The sequence below is a fragment of the Ahaetulla prasina genome, chromosome 7 (assembly GCF_028640845.1).
Source record: "Ahaetulla prasina isolate Xishuangbanna chromosome 7, ASM2864084v1, whole genome shotgun sequence".
Lineage (NCBI taxonomy): Eukaryota > Metazoa > Chordata > Lepidosauria > Squamata > Colubridae > Ahaetulla > Ahaetulla prasina.
The window spans coordinates 61,856,971-61,879,643 of record NC_080545.1 but is presented as its reverse complement, the minus strand read 5'-3'; the positions used below and the strand labels follow the sequence as shown (position 1 = coordinate 61,879,643).

The following is a 22,673-nucleotide window of genomic DNA, read 5'->3' as shown; positions in this document are numbered from 1 at the left end:
GCTACCCATAAAAGGATTTCCCCTTCCTCCAGTGCAGATGGGTGGTGGTAGTGGTGGAAAATTATTTATTAAGTTGCAGAAATGAAGCTCGGATCTTTGGTATCCAAGCTTCATTTCTCCAATAACATACAAGTTTTCTTCCAAACACAGAAGGGAGCTTCCTGCCCGTCTTCAGTAGATAACTTTTTTGCTCTATCCATTTAACAATCTGCCCAGTCCCTTAACAACTGCAACTGGGAGAATCAGGATTGCAATCATTGAACTAAGTGATGATGTGTGTGTTTTGCTTAACAATTGTTTCACTTAACAACTGAGATTCTGTTGTTGAAAGTTGAGGATTACCTGTATTTTTGCTGATAATGAAAAGGCTTTTATCATACAGCGTACAAATCATCTTTTTTCTTCATTTTAGTCTAATTTTAGGGTTGCCATGCTAATCCTTCTTTATTGTCTATATAGGTAGTTCTTAATCAACAACTGTAATTGGGACTGGAATTTCCACTGATAAGCAATGCATTCATAAATTGCAATGGCACGTGACCACATTGCTTAGCAATGGCACTACCCATTGCCATTGTTAAGCAAGAATGTTGGGACTCAAGCAGTCTGGCAGACAGGTAAGGCATGGTGTGAGCGCAATGGGGGTGGGAGTGGTTACTGCCAAGTGGAGAAGATGTGTGACTGGCCCAAGTGGTGTGGCTGTAACCAGGTGAGGCCCAGTGCACAAGTAACCAACAAGTGTTGGTGTGGCTAGTGGCAGCTTCTGCCAAATTGAGAAGGCTGCATGAGTGGCTAAAGAGGCACAGTGCAAGTACAGTGGGGCCAGGGCTAACTACTGCCAGTCAGAAAAGGTTATGAGTGACTTACCAGAGTGATTTGTGACCTTTTCTTCTGGCTTCTCCATTGACTTTGCTTTGGGAAGCCAGCAGGGAGGGTTACAAATGGCAATCATGTGACTATGGGATACTGCAACTATAGTTAATTCCAAGATGGTTGCAAAGGCCTTGGATTGTATTCATCTGACCTTGGCTCTGACAGCCAGAATTTTGAAAACTGGCAATAAATCTCCTCCTTGAGCACCATCATAATTTTGAACAATAAATGAACAAATTGTTGGTATGTGACGACTAGTCTAAACTTTGCTACTGTACCTGCTTATTGTTAGATCATAATTTACTTTATTTATTTGTAACCTGCCTTTATTTTTTTTACAAATAATTCAAAGCGGTGGACATATCCAATACACCTTCCACCTTTTATTTTACCCACAACAATCCTGTGAAGTGGGTTGGGCAGAAAGAGATTGACTGTCCAAAGTTACTCAGCTGGCTTTCATGGCTAAGGTGGAACTTGAATACATGGTCTCCTGCTTTCTAGCCTGGTGCCTTAACCACTGGAACATATGGTCAAATATACACAGACAGATCTTATTGTATGGAGTTCAAACCCTCTAGAGTAGGGGTGTCAAACTCGATCGCGTTGTGGGCCGGATCATGACATATTGCAACGTTTTTTGCCTTTACAGAGGTGGGCATGGCCTCCAGTTTTACAGGCCTGCTCTATAGATAGTCCTTAAATTACAAGAATTTAGTTCAACAACTATTCAACATTACAATGTTGCTGAAAAAAACTGACTTACGATCAATGTCTGACATTATGACTGTGGCAGTCCCTCCACTGTCATGTGATCAATAATTAGATGCTTGGCAAACTGCCCATATTTACAACTGCAGGGGCACTGCAACATCCCCCATCCATCTTCCCCTCAAATCTGTCTTTTGGGCTGTCCTGCACAGCAGCACTTATTTATTTATTTATTTATTTTATTTTATTTTTCAAATTTTTATACCGCCCTTCTCCAAGGACTCAGCATAAATAAAATACAAATACACAAAAGATTTTAAAATACAATATCCAGTTAAAAATCTAATTCAATAGCTGTATATTTAAAATTACTAAGTAAAAATTACAAAATAAATTAAAATCCCTTAAAAACCCACTAAAAACCCTCAGTATTAAAATTTGTCAATTTAAGCCAGCCCCGCTTGGTGGAAAAAGAAAGTTTTGAGCTCACGCTTAAAGGTCCGAAGATCAGGGAGAAGACGTAGTCCCACAGGTAAATTGTTCCACCGGGCCGGAGCCCCCACAGAGAACGCTCTTCCCCTGGGGACCGCCAGCCGACATTGGTTGGCCAAGGGCACCCTAAGGAGGCCCTCCCTGTGAGAGTGCACTGGTCGGTGAGAGGTAACTGGCAGCAGCAGGCGGTCCCATAAGTATCCCGGTCCCATGCCATGGAGCGCTTTAAAGGTGATGACCAACACCTTGAATCGCACCCGGAAGACCACCGGTAACCAGTGCAGCCTGCGCAGGAGAGGTGTTACATGGGAGCTACGAGGTTCTCCCTCAATCCCCTGCGTGGCCGCATTCTGTACCAGCTGGAGCCTCCTGGTGCTCTTCAAGGGGAGCCCCATGTAGAGAGCATTGCAGTAATCCAGATGGGAAGTAACGAGGGCGTGAGTGACCGTGCATAACAAGTCCCGATCCAGGAAAGGGCGCAACTGGCGAATCAGGCGGACCTGATAAAAAGCTCCCCTGGCGACGGCCGTCAAATGGTCTTCTAAAGACAGCCGTGCATCCAGGAGAACGCCTAAATTGCGCACCGATTCCCTGGGGGCCAACGATTCGCCCCCACAGTCAGCAATGGGGTTAGCTGACTGTGCCAGGACACTGGTATCCACAGCCACTCCGTCTTGGATGGGTTGAGTCGGAGTCTGTTCGTCCCCATCCAGACCCGAACGGCCTCAAGGCCTCGAGTCATCACATCAACGGCTTCGTTGGGGTGGTTCGGGGTGGAGATGTACAGCTGAGTATCGTCAGCGTACAGATGACAACTCACCCCGAAGCCACGGATGATCTCCCCCAGCGGCTTCATATAGATGTTGAACAGGAGAGGCGAGAGAATCGACCCCTGCGGCACCCCAAAAGTGAGTTTCCTAGCGTTCAATCTCTGCCCCCCTGGCAACACCGTCTGCGAATGGTCGGAGAGGTAGGAGGAGAACCACCAAAAAACGGTGCCTCCCACCCCAAAACCCTCCAGCCGTCGCAGCAAGATACCATGGTTGATGGTATCAAACGCCGCTGACAGATCCAACAGGAAAACAACAGAGGAACAACCCCTGTCCCGTGCCCTCCAGAGATCATCGACCAATGCGACCAAAGCCGTCTCCGTGCTGTACCCAGGCCTGAAGCCGGACTGGCACGGGTCTAGATAGACGGTTTCATCCAGGTACCGGGGAAGCTGCCATGCCACCACACTCTCAACAACCTTCGCCAGAAAGCGGAGGTTGGAGACAGGACGGTAATTAGTCAAAATAGCCGGGTCCAGGAAAGGCTTCTTAAGGAGGGGCCTCTTTCAAGGCGGCTGGGAAGACTCCCTCCAACAAAGAAGCACTAATAATTCCCTGGAGCCAGCCTCGTGTAACCTCCTGAGTGGCCAGTACCAGCCAGGAGGGACACAGGTCCAATAAACATGTGGTGGCATTCAACCTCCCCAGTATCCTATCCAGGTCTTCGGGAGTCACAGCATCAAACTCAGCCCAAACAATATTCTCAAGACGTGCCTGTGTCATCCCGCCTGAATCCACCCAATCAGTGTCCAGCCCGTCCTCAGCCTTGGCAGCAATGCCAAGGCTGAGGCTGAAGTAGATGCTATTTGAAGAACATTTACTTAAATGCAGTGGTGGGATTCAAATAATTTAACAACCAGTTCTCTCCCCTAATGATTTCTTCCAACAACCAGTTCACCAAACTGCTCAGAAAGTTAACAACCGGTTCTCCCGAAGTGGTGTGAACTGGCTGAATCCCACCACTGCTTAAATGGTAATGATTTTGCTAGTTGAAGAAAGAATCATCACGCAAATTGGAGAAAAAGGTCTTCCAAAATACTGCAAGAATAGGGCTCCTGCCATTCTTCAAATGGTATGCCCGTTTCTCACAAGACCTGGGGAAAACCAGGTTTCTGAAGAATTGAAAGAATAGCATGCACAACTTAGAGAAGGAATGTGCAACTTGGAGAACGAAGCATGGTGGTGAAGTCAGTACTGGACTACAGGACAGTAGGGACAAATATTCATTGGTACTGGCTTGACTGGCTGCACTGTGCAGTTAAGGCAGCATTTCTTGGTGCTGGGACTGAAGTAGAGGCTTGGGAGTGGTAGCAACAGGCTGTGACAGCTGAAGACCTTGGGCCTCTACATCAGCCCAGCACCAGCACTGCCATCAATGAATGCCATTGGGCAGTCAGAAGGGCATAGATTAGCAGGGGATAGATGGTGGTGGTGGGGAGTTGTAGCATCTCTACAGTCATAAGTGCTGCTGAGATTTCTGGAGGCAGTTGAAGTTTTGCAACACCCTCCCCAACTCACATATAGCCTGCATCCCCAGGCCTTCCGCAATTTCTTACAGCTCCAGACTCTTTACCTGGAACTCCCTTTGCTTAACAACTCACAATTCTGTTAACAGCAGCAGCAGGGAATGCAGGGATTGCAGTCACTAAGTAATGCAATCATGTGATATATCTTGCTTTGTGACATGACTAGTGACTGAAATTCCAGTCTCCATGGCCTAGGGCCGGGATATTTACGGGACCGCCTACTGCCACCATTAGCCTCTCACCGACCAGTGCGCTCTCACAGAGAGGGCCTCCTCCGGATACCGTCAGCTAAACAATGTCGGCTGGCGACCTCTAGGGGGAGGGCCTTCTCTGTGGGGGCCCCTACCCTCTGTAACGAGCTCCCTCTGGGGCTTCGTCAACTCCCCGATCTCAAGTCCTTCCGCCGTGAGCTGAAGACGTTGCTGTTTCGAAGAGCAGGACTAGCTTGAATGTAGTTTTAAATTGGGATTTTTAAAAAAGGGGTTTAAATGAGGTTTTAAATTTGTATTTAAAAGTTAGAGCATCAATTGAATTTAACTATCTATTCTTTTATCTGTTTTTTATGTATTATATGTTTTCTGTTGTGTTTTTTTTTGACTGTGAACCGCCCTGAGTCCTTCGGGAGATGGGCGGTACACAAATATAATAAATAAATAAATAAATAAACTGTGATCATAAGTCAAGGACTACCTCTATAGCAACTTGAACTCATGGATTCTTGTACCTTATATGACTGCATACAGTGCATTTAGGAATTACCCAGAGAGTTATAGGATGGAATACATATGATCTACCATGCTGGAGAAGAAGTTTTGTTTAAAAAATGAAATTAAATCCAACTGCTGCATTCTATAGATATAGACAACAATACAATGGCCAAACCATGTGCAAGAGACAACTGTGTTTCAACTTCTAGTAATTCCAATTTCTAAAACAAACATGCTCCAACAATAATTTAGAAGAGAGCACATATGAGAGTATTTCAAGTTAGGGAACTGAAAATAAGGAAAGTATAGAATGTTTTACTCAAATATCTCCTACTTCAATCTGGGTATAGTACTAATTCAATACATGGCAGAGCTGAAGCAACAAAGGAAGTCATCTGATCAATTGTACAGGTTCTTTGGATCAAATGTCCCTTATTTCCCCTAAATAGCTTTGCTAACCAATTAGCCAATTTTTTTAAAAAAAGAAATTTACAGCTAGCTGTCAGACATTTTGTGACAATTTGTTTTTCACTAGGTACTTGCATATTATAGAAAGGAATATATAAAGCCTCACTTGAGTGAACTCTACTGAATATTCAGTTTTTTAGAATTTGCAGCAATATAGTGGGAAAGGAAGGAAGAAAGGAAGGAAAGAAAGAAAGAAGTAAGTAAGTAAGTAATGCAATTATTGTTTCCAGGGTACAAAATACTGAATAAAAAGGTGCTACCTACAATAATTCAGTCTCAAGACATACCTTTATAGTTCCATCAGCTGAACAACTAGCCAAGTATTTATCATCTGGTGAAAATCTGCAGTGGGTTACAGATTTTTTATGGCCAAACAATGTATTGCGACAACACTTACTATTCAGATCCCAGAGCTACATTTAGGAATAGGACAAAGAAACCAAGAAGAAATGAATTAGTATTAAAATTAGTTGAAAAATATTTTGCAATATACATATCTTTTGGATAGCAATGAAAACAAATTTGCAGCTTGCTGGTTTTATTAGGAACCCCCAGACTGTTTTGTTAAACTTTATTTATTATATTCTATAAACAGCTATAGAAACACAAGTATTTGGGAAAATGGAAGATTATTCGCTATGCTGTCAGTGTGCTTCGAAGGACAATTCTAACCCATTTTTGCAGTTCAGCATTACCTAAATGGCCTTCAGTGGCTAAAACTGGGAACAACAAAGTAACAAATCAATGCATTTCAGGTGGCTTCTAAAAATTCTCTACTATGAAATATCCAGAACCATAATTATAATTGTAGCTATATCAAAATATCAATATGATTTCATTTACTTACTACTTACTTTGATATAAGTATCATTTGAACATGTTGCTAATAAATGATGACTAAAATGACAGAAGTTGACCTGCTCTGTATGTTCTTCGAATTCACGCACAAGTTCACCTGTTCTTGAGTTCCAGACCTAAAACGTTATATACAATAATTCAAACATTTAAAGATATTTATCCAGTATGTATCAATTTCTAATCTAAATACTAGGCAAAGCTGAAATATGTTCAATTTCTTCTATGTACATAAATATTCCTTAAATTTTAGCAAGTAGTAATTTGCTGAAATACTAAATTTGAACTTGCAAATGTGAACTACAAATAATAATAATTCAAATTCCAAATTTTTTTTAATCTAAACTATTTTACAGATTAACTAAAGGATCTTTTTCTAGATTGGGAGATCCTTCAGACAATTACTCATGCTCTAATCTTCTCTTGAGTGGATTACTGCAAGGTACCGTACATGGGGCTACCCAAAATACCATTTGGAAGCTACCGTTAGTCCAGAATGCAGTAAGGTGGGTAGTAGTAGGCACATCACTTTGTACCCACATGTCATTTCTCCTTTGCAAGCTGTACTGGTTGCCATATGGCTACAGGAACAAGATTACCATTGGTTATCACCTAAAAAGGCCTACATGGTATACAATCTGGTTATTTAAGAGACTGTCAATATCTGTTAACTTCTGCCCTACCAATGAAACCAAGCAGAATGGGCATGATGTAGGTCTCCTCAATCAAACAATGTCATATGTTAGGGCCTAGCACATTCTCTCCTGTATGATGCCTGTCCACTGGAGTCATATGGCTCCCTACCTGCAGATATTCCAGAAGTAGTTAAAAATGCAGCTCAGTTCTCAGGCCTGAGATTAGGGTCAATTAGGGTCAATTTTTGCTAGTTTGGGATATATTTAGTTGTTTTATTCTTTGAAACAAGTATATTTTTTACGATTCTTTTCTTTGTATTGTACGCTGCTTAGAGTACTTTGTGAGCTGGGTAATCTCCAAATTGAATAAAAATATAAGATAAAAAATGAATGTGACATGCTAGAATAAGAAAGCGTTCATTCTTAAATTTTAATCACCTTTGGCAATATAGATGGCACATAGGTTTAATAAGTAAACCTAATAATAATCATAATGCAACAGCAAATCCTGAAGAAACAGCTTCTGTGGTTCATGGAATATTGTAATTACATTATTAAAGAAGACAAGACTGAAATATTAGAACTTTGGTACTTAATTTTAAAACAAAATGTTTTAGAATTTGTTTTAATAAAAAAAATATAAATTATAGTTCAAAAGTTATAATTTGACATTTAATGTTGTTAGTATGATTTTAGAAAACTCTAAGGGTTGTAAAAAATGGACATTCTTTTAATGTATTACTGAAATTAATTATTTTCTTATTGGCTTCAATTAAAAATACAAGGTACTCCTCACTTAATTACTCTAATTGGAACCAGCAAATCTATCACTAAGCAAAGCAGTTAAGAGAAACACCATGTTCTGACAGTCCTAGCTACAGTCCTTAAACAAACTTGAGCTCATTAAGCAACCCATCACGGGACTGTAATTTGCAACCTCCCACTGGCTTTCCCATTGATTTTGCCTGTCAGAAACCAGGTGGGATGCTGTGACCATTGTAAATACACAACAGTTGCCAAGTCCCTGAATCATAATCACAGTAATTTAAGGGACGCTGCGACAGTTATGAGCACCCATCCTAAGTAATTCTTTTTAGCACTGTCATAACTTTGAACAGTCACCAAATGAACAATCATTTAGGGAGGCCTACCTGTATTATTAATTCAACTGATATTAATTAAAGTTCAAGAGGATGACTGATTTTTTCATAATATGCTTACTTTTACTTTTTTATCCATTGAACAAGTGGCTAGAAATCTGTCATCTATTGAAAAAGCACAGCAGAGCACTTCATCATCATGAGCTTTTACTTCTAGGAGCTTTTCTCCACTTTCAGTTTTGAAAACCTGCAATTAGAACAACAAAATATAAGAAAGTAGAAGTGATATAGGACAGTTATATCTGTATACAAAACTATGTGTGTTTGTGTGTATTACAAACATATATTATTGTACATAGTTGTGATTCTATTTTATTAATTCTCTTGTCTATATAATTGAGTTTTTATTAAAAGGAAAAAAATGGAAGGAGAGTTTATTAACTTTCAAGCCTACTCCAGCAATACTAGATAAGAACTAAACAGGAGAATATTTGTAGATCAAGGTTGAAATGAGGAGTGCTTAGTGCTCTCAGAGCTTGGTTGTTTTCTTGCAGACGTTTCATTATCCAAACGAGGCAATGTAATCAGTGTTAGTAAGGAGTGGGGTTTGCTCTCAGTTTATGTTCCAGTGGCTTGCCCTGTCAGTGTTGGTGGTAGTAGTCTTAGAAGTTCTTTGTCAGATTCTGTTCTGTTCACTGTTGGCTTGTTTGGGAGTTCCTTGATTCGGTTATTTTTTACTCGATTGTTAATCTTATGTTCATTTGGATGCTGATTGCTGGTGGGAAGGTGTTTTTGTTTTTTTGTGTACTTTTTGTCTTTTCTGTCTATTGAGATTCTCAGTCATCCAGGTCACAGTTGTCCCAAACGTGCTTTTTCAAAATGCAACTGGACTTGGTTTTTCTTTGAAGACATTTCGTCTCATCATCTTGGATGAGAAGTGAAACTTCTTCAAGGAAAAACAAAGTCCAGTTCCCTTTGGAAAAAGGACCTTTGGGATCTCTTTTGCGTAGTATGTAGATTTTGTTTATGTCTATGTGTCTATGTGCCAGGTTTCTAGACAATAAGGGTTTTTGCACTTGGCTTGGTCTAGGATGGTCATAAACCAAAAAGGGAACAAAAGGACCAAAACACTCCCTACCAGCAATCAGTACCCAGATAAGCATAGATTGACTCCAAGATTAACATCAGACCAACAATCAAATAAAAAATACATCAATCAAGGAACTGCCAAACAAGCCAACAGTAAGTAGTCCAATCAAAGACCGTTTAAGACCACCCCCACCAGCACAGGCAGGGCAAGCCACTAGAATATAAACTGAGAACAAACCCCACCCTTTACTAGCACTGATGATGTTACCTAGTTTGGGTAATGAAACGTCTGCAAGAAAACAATCAAGCTCTGAGAGCACCATGGACCCCTCATAAATGAGAACTGGCACTTTTCGTAACAAATGAATATATACATGTTAATCAATCAGTAACTTTGAAAGTTTTGGAAAAACAGAGCGTCTAATAGCTACACAAAAAAAATATATACTAAAGGTAGTCCTCAACTTATAACAATTGATTTAGTGACTATTCAAAGTTACAACAGCACTGAAAAAAGTGACTTATGACCATATTTCACACTTACAACCTTTGAAACAACCCCAGAATCGTGTGATCAAAATTCAGATGTTTGGCAACTGATTCATACTTATGACCATTGCTGTGCCCAAAGGTCATGTAATCACCTTTTTCAATCTTTTAACAAGCAAAATCAATGGGGAAGCCAGATTCACTTAAAACTGTGTTAGTAATTTAACAACTGCAGTGATTCATTTATCAACTGTGGCAAGAAAGGTAGTAAAATTGGACAAAACTCACTTAACAAATATCTCGCTTAAAAACATAAATTTTGGACTCAAATGTGGTAGTAAGTTGAGGATTACCTATAAATCACAGAATAGATAACATTTCAAAAGCAAGGAATACATGGAAACCTAAGCACTGGACAACTGTAACCAACCTGCAAACTTTAGTTACAGGTAAGGACCGGCTGTCAAGCACACAAGATAAAAAATACAAGGGGAGTTAAAGATATGATACAAATAAAAACTCTTTGTTTCTCTAGGTTTTTTTAGTTTTATTAATTTTAATAAAAATTAATACTTATTTTATTTCAAGCATCTTGAACATGTATCAATGTATTTTATGCAGTTTAAGTCGGTAGAAAGTAGGTAACAGTGCAGTATATCTCTGGAACCAGATGGTGTTCCAGACCACAAAACCACATCACGGTATACATTTCATTTAAAATAATCCAAATGGGGGGCTCCTTATATTACCAATTAAACAAACTGGGTAACTCTTCCATCTTTCCTTCCTTAATGTTCAGAATAATTGATAACAAAAGACCTATCAGGGACAAGCAACCAGAATCACTCATGAATAACAAAGTCAGTAACTTTATTATCTATCCCCTAATTATAATAACCTCACCTGACTTTCTTCCCTAGAATGACCAGATAAGGTCTCATGGATTTTGGGGGAAGTCAAGCTTCTGCCACTTGCAGCTAGGCAAGGACTCCAAGCTATGCCCTCACTTGATCCCTCCTTCTAGCCCATCTGGCAGTTTTCCAACAAGATCAATTTGAAAATATTTCTAAAATATGCATGTATTCAATTGATACGTAATATATAATAATTGATATCTTGTTGTGCTGATATGATAAACTTTTACCTGCAAAGTTTTATCAGCTCCACATGTAGCTATTCTTTGATGATCCTGGGAAAAACAAGCATGGTAAACAGCAGCTGTATGTGGATGCACAACCAAACGGTACATGTTCTTCACTGATGTTTTATTGCTAGATTATAGAAAAATAAGAAAGGATTCTTTTACTATCTTTTTAACATTAGATATAAATTAATATCTTCAATTTATCAAACCATAACAAACCATGCAACACATGAGTAAACATATTTATTTTCTATAAATAACTATTTGTTTATTTTTGAAGGATTGTAGTCCCTAAAATTATAACTCAAGGGTTGTTTCAAAAATGTTACTCTTTTTTAATTGACTTGGACATTTCATATTATCAGCACTCACTTTTCTATATTTCTTGGGTATATATAATTTTAATTCCATGTAAATTTGTACATACATCTCAATGGAGAAAAGACAAATAGAACAGTAAAATAGATGTACAACTGGTTACCATGCATGACAATCTATTTGTAGTCTGAGAAATCTGTCTTTTTTACTGTCTATTATAGAAATACTATGCAAGAAATCTATGTGCACTTCCTGGCTGAGGAATTCTGGGAGTTAGAGTTCACACCAACTTAAAGTTGCCAAGGTTTTAGAAATTGAGTCCTATCCTCCTTAGTGCAGGAATCCATCCCACCATCTCTTTAAGTAACAAGTTCCATTTTCAAATTACCCTTTTCAAACATGAATTGTAATCTAATTTCCCCTAATTTAATTCCATTATTCCACGTCTTGCAGCCTCCTCATTTGGACTAAATCCACATTTCTGAAGAACTGCTTAAAATATTTTCCCTATTTAAACCTAGACAATATTCAAATGAATCAGTATTCAGTCAATGTAAACAATCTGTGCTAAAAGCAAGCATTTTCTATTTTTTCCTCAACCAGAAATTCAGTGTCCTACGTACATATAACTTTTAAATGCATGCCTACAAAATTTGCTGTTGACTTGGGATCAAATATTTCAATATCTGTTTAACAAACTTGAAAAGAGACATGAAAAAAAAGATATATGCTTACATCCATTCCACATAAAGAGATCCTTTACTAAGTTCTTGCTGAGCTCGCAGTTTTGCTTGTCGATAGACTTCTGAATTTTCTGGCTGACACAATCCTAGCTGTACAATGTCTAGAAATGGAAGATGTCCAAGGAGATGCCCATTCAAGGACAAAAATTCCTGGAAGTTTTCACGTGCATTAGTATCCTGTGAATAAGAGATACTGTTGTATTAAAATGGTAGTGGATAACGTCCTGATTTAGCAAGGAAAATTGAATTAGATGGAACCTTTTAATGATTGCATCAAAGCATTTACCCTTTCTTTCCTTTCCCCACATTGTTGTTTTTTCTAACTGTTGATGAATAATTACAAATGCAGTAGAAAGAGATACATTTTTATTTTCTTTACAAAAAAAATTCAGAGACTCATCTATACCATTTCTACATAAAGTACTATAATAATCATTTACAAAACATCCTTGGGAGTTTTTTGTTCATGAATCAAGTGACATAAATTTTATTCAATAAAACGTAAAATAATTTTAACTATAAAAGTTCTGTTGAATTTAACTGGTAACCTATCAAAGTTGAACAAACAACTATTACAAATTATTTTACATATAATATTATACCTTCTGATCCAGTATTTTACTGTATTCAACATATTCATGAATCAAATGAGCAGGCCCTACTCGTTCTGTTTTTATTTTAATCCAATCTAATGAGAACATGAGAGCACATAGCTCCTGTAAGAAAAAATGTAGAGAAAAGATGTTATATTCAACAAAATTTTAAACTGTTAGGTAACTTAATATGTTTAGGGATAAGAATGAATTTATAATCACAACATTCCTTCACAAAGTACAAGCAGGCTTAGAAATATAACTGAACTTTATTTCATTATTCATATATGCCAAATGACTAACTAGACTTTACTATATATCTACATTTCATCAGATCGAACATATTAAAATAATTTGGCTGTGTAGCCTTAGAAATTGGATTAATAACTTTATAAATAAATAATATACAAGGTAGTCCTTGATTTACAGCCACAGTTCAGACTGGAATTTTGGTTGTGATGCCACATTATACTTTGCTCAACTTTGGCAGTCCTGGCATTAACAGCTGCAGCCATAAAGCAGTTGTATGGTTATTAAGTGGCGCACAAGTGTGCCTTAGAAGGTGGGAGATCCCTGGGAGGCTCAGCGCAAGCCATGCATGAGTTAGTGTTGTTGCTGCAGTCAGTGCAAAGCAGCAGCTGTCCCAGCCTGGCCCTGCAGTGTGATACTCGCTGACAGAAGCACTGCACCTAGGCCTGAAGTAGAGGCCTGTGGCCTTCAGCAATTTCAGAGAACTGCTACCACTTCAGGTCTTGATTTCAGCTGTGATGCCTCTGAGAATACCACCAACACCTCCTCTCCTAGGCTGTCTGCACAATGCCCCATTGCCTAATGCTCCTAAGGATCTATATCACCCCATAGTGGTTGTTGAATTGAGATGTCCTAAAATCATACTAGAATTGGCTCTGAGGTGGCTTCGAGAAAGAAGGTCTGGTGCAACATGGAGTTGTGTTGAAGAGGCCACACAGATCTCTCAACGGCAGGAATAAAATGCCTGTACATAGGCATTGAAGAACAGCACAAGGTAACATTTCTGGATAGATGTGTTGTGATGTGTTGTGGGGGGAGGAAGATAGTCAGGTAGTGGCAGTTGTGCATCTCCACAGTTCTATAAGCGGGCATGCTACCAAGCACCTGAATTTTTATCTTTTAACTGTGAGAGCGATGCAACATTTGCAACTTTGGGAATGGGCTGTAATTCACTTTGTTCAGCATTCTTCTACTTTCAAATGGTTGGTAAGGGATACCAGTACATATTACTTTATATTTATTACATTAGTAAAAAATATAGTTGCAAAACTTAAACCAGAGTTTTCAGATTGTTACTCTATATAGGTTGTCTTTGACCTATGACCGTAATTAAGTCTGGAATTATAGTAAGTTATGCTGCTCATTAAGTAGTTCACTATGGTGACTACACCCAATTTTATGACTTTTTTTTGTAGCAGTTGCTATGCAAACACCACAGTTGTTAACTAGCATCATAGTTGTTAAGCAAACAACTGTGGTAACAATTGGGTAATATTATACCCAATGGCTGATTTCTGCTGGAAACTGGAAGGCTAGTTTCCAGCAGAAAATTTTGTAAACTGTAGTCACGTGTTTATGGGATACTACAAATGACCATACATGTGGGTGGCTGCCAAATGCCCAAAATGCATTCATATGGCTGGGGCTAGCATGGCCATCGGAATTTTGGAACCATGTCATAAGTAATTCAGGGGAAGTCCATCTTAACTTTGAACAGTTGCTAAACAACTATTTCAATTTTCAGAGAACCTATTATATTCAAATTCATGAAATTAAGTGAAATATTCAAACCTTCTTTTGATTCTGCACTGATTCGAAGGACAAAATATTTTATTTTAAGAAATCTATATGAAAATACATATAGAAATGCAGGTATAGAAAAACATATTTTGTTTCTTGCAGGTATAGAAACAAAAACATACTTCATTTAAGCCATAAAACATTTTACAAAGTTTCGCAAGAAAATTTATTCCCCTAGAAAAAAACTATTTTCTTATATACAAGGTTATAGAAATAAAAGTCAGTGCAACTTACATCATGCATATTGGCACCTGCCATATGGTAAGCCAGAAAATTATACCAATACATGCAGTCCTCCTCTGATGAAATAGATATGTAACACTTATAATATTTCTTGAACTGATGAACTACTTTTTTATGTAGATCCTACAAAAATCAAATGTCTATTAATACAATAATGGCATTAAAACTAAAATAGTCTCACTACTTTGCAACACTATATTAAATTAAAATCTCCCAAAGATATACTGTTATCAAAATAAACAAAGTTCAATCTTTTTTTTTTTTTGCACTATTCACAAACTGAGAAAGTTATGTTATGGTGAAACTCTATTATTGCATGAAAGTAAAAGCAAAACCAACTGATGTCAAGTCCTTTTAACTCTAACTTGAATGCTTGTCTGGATGCAAATATGCACAGTATTCCAAGCTTGTAGTGCTAGCAGGCTATATATGTGAATTTAGAGGAAGATAGAGGATTGAACAAAATAAAACCAAAGCTAGCTTTACTAAGAAGTATTTTACCAGGCAGCATCAGAGAATCAAAGAATAATTAAAAAAAAACTCTGGCTACCACCAGGAATGTTTGACATCTACTTTTCTGTAAACTGAGAAGATCATATGATGGCTTTACCTACTGAGCCATGTATCATTGCTCTTCTATGCAGATTCAAAGTGATATATAGCTGAATAATCTTGACCCACTTCTCTATTGCTCCAAGCCCATCGTTCATTCATATCAGTTAAAGTATTTTCTCTCTTTTTGCTTGTATTGACCCATGGCTAGCCCATGTCACAAGGATCTATTAATAAATAATTTCCCATGTGAATGAAACATATATATTGATTATATATTAAATATATTGATTATATTTGTGTGTGTGTGTGTGTGTGTGTGTGTGTATATATATATATAAAATAATTTTATGCAGGAGAAAACCCGAATAACCAAAGACCTACATACAAACACCCGTGAAAATCTCAGAAAACAAATATATATATATGCACATGTATATAGGACCTTTCGCCGCGAACTTAAAACTTATTTATTTCGTATGGCTGGACTAGCCTGATTTTTATCTTTATTGGATGGGTTTTTAAAATTTTGTGATTTTATGGGGGAGTATGTTTTTTAACATTTGGGCATTTAAATTAGTTTTTTAAGGGATGTTTTTAATTATTGTGTGTGTGTGTATATATATATGCACATGTATATATGTATGTCTGTATGTATGTATGTGTGTGTGTATATATATATATATATATAAATATATATATAAATATATATATATATATATATATATATATATAAATATATATATATATATATATATATATATATATATATATATATATATATATATATATATATATATATATATATATATATATATGTATGTCTGTATGTATGTAGGTCTTTGGTTATTCGGGTTTTCTCTCATGTAAAATTGGAAGTGTCTTGGCGATGTTTCGATGAAATCTCATTCGTCATCTCCAGGCTGGTGTTATCAGTTTCGTGCTACTAGGAGCAATGTGTGATCGCAGCTGTTTCTTCCTTTTAACTGCTAGTGGGGGTTTGAACTGATTGCTTGGGAATTTGCCTGTGTTCTGATTGGGTGGAGGTGTGTTCTGATTGGATGGGGGTTTGGCTGTGCTCTGATTGGCTGGGGATGTGTTCTGTTTGGGTGGGCGGGGGCTTGGTTGTGCTCAGGTTAGTCTGAGATGCAGGGGGGTTTGAGTTGGTGAGCTACATTGCTGTTGTTTGGCTTCGCATTTGTGGTCGTGCCGCATCTTCATGGTGGGTGTCAGTCTGCTGCATGTATGGATTGGAGGGGTTTGAAATGGCTAATGATGCAGCTGCGGTCTGGCTTCTGGTCCGTGGTCGTGCTTCATCATCGGTGTGGGTTTGAATCTGCTTTCCGCGTGGATGTGTGGTGGTGACATCCTGTATGGCTCTTGTGAGTGTGGGTCTGGCGTCATTCCTCATGTTAGGGACTCGTTTGTTGATAAGGACAGGTTTCCAAATGGCTGGTAGGCGGGAGGTATCATCTTGTTTATTCATGCCGTGTGGGCATTTTTCTATCTCGATGGCTTCTCTGATTATTCTGTTGTTAAAGTCTTCAGTTTTGGCGATAGGTATGGTCTTTTTAAAGTCAATATCGTGTCCTGTGGCTTTAAGGTGTTGGACCAGGGAAGAAGTTAGTTCCTCTTTTTTGACTGAGTTCTTATGTTCTTCAATGCGTGCACTTATTCTTCTGTTGGTTTGTCCGATGTATGTGGTGGGGCAGGCGGTGCATGGGATTTCATATACTCCTTGATTTTCTAACTCAATTTTGTCTTTGGGGTTTCTTAGGATGGTGGGTATTTTTCGGTTTGTGCAGAATGCTGTCTTGATGTTGTGTTTGTGGAGGATCTTGCTGATTCTGTCTGCGGTGCCTTTTATATATGGGAGGAGGGCTTTGCCGTTTTCTTGTTCTCTGTCTTGGATTTTAGTGGGGGTTTCTTTATTGAGATAGAAAAACGCCCACACAGCATGAATAAATGAGATGATACCTCCCCCCTACCAGCCATTTGGAAACCCGTCCTTATCGACAAATGAGTCCCTAACATGAGGAATGACGCCAGACCCACACTCACGATAGCCACACAGGATGTCACCACCACACATCCACATGAAAAGCAGATTCAAACCCACACCGATGATGAAGCACGACCACGGACCAGAAGCCAGACCGCAGCTGCATCATTAGCCATTTCAAACCCCTCCAATCCATACATGCAGCAGACTGACACCCACCATGAAGATGCGGCACAACCACAAACGCGAAGCCAAACAACAGCAATGTAGCTCACCAACTCAAATCCCCCTGCATCTCAGACTAACCTGAGCACAACCAAGCCCCCACCCCAACAGAACACACCCCCATCCAATCAGAGCACAGCCAAGCTCCCACCCAAACAGTTCAAACCCCCACTAACAGTTAAAAGGAAGAAACAGCTGCGATCACATTGCTCCTAGAAGCACAAAGCTGAAAACACCAGCCTGAAGATGACGAATGAGACTTTGTCAAAACGTCGGCAAGACACTTCCAATTTTACGTGGGAGAAAACCCGAATAACCAAAGACAGATATATATATATATATATATATATATATATATATATATATATGTATATATATATATATATATATATATATATATATTCTCCATATATAATGGTAGCAATGTGAAAGTGGTTTGCCTTCTTCCAATTGCCAAGTCTAGCTATACAGTAGTTGTGTGGTGCCTGGTGATATCCCATCTAAATGCTGACCAGATTTGTTCCTCCTTAATTTTTTGAAATCCTAAACAGCAGATGCTGCCACTATTAAGTATAAAATAGAAAGTGCAATTCCATGAAAATGAATTCTAATATTATATTTTGGATGAATTTTATATACTGATTATTATACTTGGCTTCCTAAATAAATCATTATTCAAAATTAAAACATACTTGAAGCTCACTGCGATTCTTCTCCATAAGAAAATCAAGTTGGAGAGCATGCAAATAATAACAAAATGATTTTCCATTTCGATCGCAAAATAGGAGAGATTTGTTGACAAATTCGTGCAGTATGTCTTCAACTTCTTCAATCTCCATATCCCAAAGAATACAAAATACCTAACATGCAAACAAACAAAAATAGGTGAATGCAATGAATAAGCAGATTAGTAGTTTTCCCTTCATTAGGTAAAAATAATCTGAAAAATTCAAAAGAACATAATGAGATATCATTTGCAGGTAGTGAAAAGATAAAATTGTCAGTATGGAAACCATTCCACAGACAATATACAAAGAAATCCTGAGTAAGACTATTTTCAATTTCCTAAAATTGTTCACTATGCTATTTATTTTGTTAAATATTGATTGAAATAAGCATTTTGAAGAATATTTCTCTACTATTGAGAGAATAGTGCATGTCCTTTTAAAATAAAAAAAAATCTCAAATTTAAATTTGCAACTCTGATTTCAGAAATGAAATGAAATGAACTAGCACATTGAATTGCTAATTATTCACAATTTTCCTTAGATATTTAAATAATATACAGGGAAGCAGGAATAATGTTTGTGGTATGATTATCAATATTGCAAATTTTAATTTGAACTGGTAAAATTTATACAATGACAGAGTTATTTACTTTTTGCTTCAGGAAAATGTATAATCTTAAAGAATTTTAATTAAATTACTTTAAAGTGTTTAAAATATTTAATTAGATATCTAGATATTTATACAGCAAGCATAATAAAGTTAAATATTGTTAAGGTTGCAATTCATTCTTAGGTTGAAGTATGTACCAATAAATTCAGTAGAAATCCTATTGAATTCAGTGAAAGAATGAATATAAACTAATCTTGCACATCAACAATTTTCCAGATAATAAATATTATTCTGTAACCGCACCATTCAGTTAGATTTGCTAATAATAAACCTTATTTTAAAAGATATTTTATCTGTATCATCTTAACTGCTAACCAGCCCTGCACAACTAGCTCTGTTAAGTATACATGGAGATTCTCAACTAGCAATGGTTGTTCCAAAGGTGCTTTTTCAGGAGGTAACTGGACTTTCTTGTGAAAGTCTAGTTGCTACTTGAAAAAGCACTTTTGCGATAGCTCTATGAAGGTGCATAATAACTTGTTAGTCAAATCTGAAACAGACACACTTCTGATTTTTTATTGAAGGAAAAGAGATTAAAAACCACAAATTAGTAATGTGCCATGGTTATAAAACAGACGAAATATGCTCATGGATGGATATGATTAAGCAACCAGGTTTCTTTATAATGCTGTTCAAAAAACTTTAGCATCTTAAATCATGCTTTACCTTCAAAATACTGTTTTAAAATGTATTTTACCTTTGAAGGCACTTTAATGTCCTTTGGAAGAACAGAAAGATCTCTGTAATAAACTTTAAAATTTTCTGGCAACATATCAACACTTATAGACATTGCTTCATCAAGTGCTTCATAATCATAAGATGAGGATTTCCGTATTCTTTTGAACTGTTTGTTTTGAAGTTGTCTAAGGTAATATTCCCAGCGATTGGGAAAGACTTGTAATAACGCTCCTATTAATGATACCACAAGAGGAGAACCTAAAATAGAAGAATAGGTAAAAGTAAAACTGAACAAAAAGAAATCAAATTGCTTTTTGAAGGCATTATTGAGGAAAAATATTAAAAAAAGAAGTTAAAAATTTCCTAATTATTCCCCATCATATGAAATGATCCTTTTCATCTTTGTATTCAAAAGTACACTTAAGAACTGACTGAATTAGCAGAGATGGCAAAATTAACTGCTTTGGTAAGAGACAATGGATTAGACAGCTTTATAAGAGACGAAGCTGTTTGTGGATAGATAACAGAGGGATTAATGTAATATTTGGGCTAACCTCTTGACTGTTTTTTCAAAAATATATGTGTATGATTTTATTATCAGATAGAGACTCCATCACCTGGAATATTTGTTTATTTAATACAGTATTCTTGTTAAATAGGGATGGGAAAACTTATAACTATATGTAGGCCTGTTATGTAAAGGAGAGAAGAATTTATCAGGGTTTTTTTTCCTCAGCATCCAGCCATGATGGATTCTATATGTTTAATGTTACATTTATTTGATATTTGGATTATTTTTTTCCTTTCTTGTACATGTCTTGTACAAGTTCTTTTTCCTTTTTTTGTCATTGTTAGTGTTGAATATATGTTTTTCTGTTTTGCATTTTATTCTTTTTGATAGATTGTTAGATAGATAGATAGATAGATAGATAGATAGATAGATAGATAGATAGATAGATATCATTCCAAAATAGTAATTATTTTTTTTGTCCTTTAAAAATACAGAATTTTAACATTCTCAGGGTTTATTTGCAGCCTCCTCCTTTCTGACTTCGGGCGTTTGAAGCTAGATGCAAGCACAGAAGAAACGCAAAGGGAGTTTAAACAAGGCTTCAAGAATAATACAAGTGCAAAGTTTATGAAGATCAGAAATATTTTCCAGAAAAAATTTTTTTGCATGTAGTACAAGAAGTGGAAAAAGAAAATAAATCATTTTTTGTATTTTCTAGTTATTAGAATAGGTATTGAAATTCTGGAAAGGCAAACCATACAGATTAAAATAGCAAACAAAGCTCAAGTTGCTTTGTCTTTTAAAATTTAAAAACACTAAGTTGCTCAATGACTTCATTTCAATTTTAAATTAGCATATGTGCAGTTACAAATATGTTGAAAATCTATTATTTTTTTGATGCAGAGGCCTATTAACATAAAATGAAAAAGTTTACCTTTGCATTCTCTAACAATATGATCAGCTTTTTCCGGCAGCTCTGTTACTTTCATATTAACGAACAGGGATAATATTTCAAGTGCTTTTTCATGTGCTAATCCACTTTCTACAGAAACTTCATATTTATTGCCTGAATACAGGATCAGAAATAAATATTTGATTTAAAGCATAAATAAGAGTTTCTCCACAACTGAATTAAAATGATAACCACCCATCTTTGAATTTTTGTATTGCCATGTTTCCATTGCCAATTCTTGTCTCAGTTTTCATTTACTCTGAATAAGTTCTGTGTTCCATGAATGCACGTGCAATCACGGTAAGCAAAGCAACTGGTTTATCCTATAGACTTTGCTTTGTTCTGTCTTCTGCAAGACACTAATTGGCATTTTAAAAAATCATCTGCCAATTGGAACATTGGAACAGGAATTGAACAGTCTGGTTATTTTCATTAGTTTTCGATGTTTAAGAAAAATGCTATTTAAGCCAAATTCTGTTAGCATTTTCTTATATAACTGTTTCATTTTATCAATTTATACAGAATTAACAGGAGGTAATATTCATTATTCAGTTGCAGCATGTATTTATAAGATTGCATGATATATTGTTTATATCATTCCTAAAAGAGCTTGGGATTGTTTTATACTGAAGCTGAACGTGTTTATTCTAAGTTTTCAGAATTCTTTAATTTCCAATTTCCATTTATACTTTACTTCTTACAAAATATATTTTATATGCTTGAAGGCACAGTTTTTGACTAATTTTTTCTATAAATCTCAAATATGTACGTGACATTATTCAGAGTCTCTAATTTAAAAATAATGGCAACAAGATAATCTTTCTTTTTCCAATCTCTCTGTTCCTACTAATAATATATTGTATAATTTTCTCAAGGTGACATTTTTTGGTTTAAAATGGATGTATCACGGCATGCTCTTAATAAGGGTTAATAGAATAACAGCAACAAAATTTATAGCTTATGCAGGGGAGGAATAAAGGAAAACACAACCCTTACCAGTGACAGAATCTGCTACACTCCTGTCTCTACTGGTGATAAGAATCTGACACTGATTATCAAAAGCTTTTAAAACCCAGGAATCCCAAATATCATCAAGTACCAAGAGAGATCTGTTACAAAAAAAGGATGATAAACAGCACATCTACTTTAAGAAGGTTCTTCATATGTAATAATACATTTCCTTTTTTAAAGTATCCTACCTATACAGGAACACAATGTATTTCCAGAAAATAATAGCAATATTTTACGATATACAAACAGATGGTATATATACATTCCTACATACATTGAAGCCCCTTTTGAAATCAAGTCCAAAGCACTGTGTAATATTTTAAGTGCATCCTTCATAGTATTTGAATTTAACTATTTTAAACTTTAGTTTCTTTTTTAATCAAAAAGAGCCTTACAGATCAATGCATTTTTTTTAAAGATAAATTTGGCATTTGGGTTTAATGGTGGAGAAGGGAGACAAGACAAAATACAAATTAAATATTAGTTTGAATATTTAAAAAGCATATATTTTTTCACATTCACAATTATATTTCTCAGTATTGTTATGATATTCTCTTTCTGGAAATTTTAAATCATTTTTTACAAATTGTAAATCTTCAATAAAACACATCAGCAAAGAAAGAACAATATATTCTTAGTACAATCTTTTATGCATAAATCATAGCAGACAAATCAAATTATTTTGACTAATCTTTCAA

General features: G+C 36.6%; 1 protein-coding gene across 1 annotated transcript in view; it reads right to left on the bottom strand.

Moving 5' to 3' along the window:
• Positions 1-22,673, bottom strand: part of APAF1 (apoptotic peptidase activating factor 1) — a 61,723-nt gene that overhangs the window by 24,369 nt on the left and 14,681 nt on the right. The window contains exons 6-16 of the mRNA XM_058190588.1: positions 21,961-22,073; positions 20,947-21,078; positions 19,521-19,759; positions 18,118-18,285; positions 14,638-14,769; positions 12,583-12,696; positions 11,973-12,157; positions 10,920-11,046; positions 8,319-8,444; positions 6,462-6,581; positions 5,895-6,020 (exon numbers count right to left, since the gene is read on the bottom strand). Of these exons, the coding sequence (XP_058046571.1) occupies positions 5,895-6,020; positions 6,462-6,581; positions 8,319-8,444; positions 10,920-11,046; positions 11,973-12,157; positions 12,583-12,696; positions 14,638-14,769; positions 18,118-18,285; positions 19,521-19,759; positions 20,947-21,078; positions 21,961-22,073 (1,582 nt within the window). The remainder of the gene's footprint in view (positions 1-5,894; positions 6,021-6,461; positions 6,582-8,318; positions 8,445-10,919; positions 11,047-11,972; positions 12,158-12,582; positions 12,697-14,637; positions 14,770-18,117; positions 18,286-19,520; positions 19,760-20,946; positions 21,079-21,960; positions 22,074-22,673) is intronic.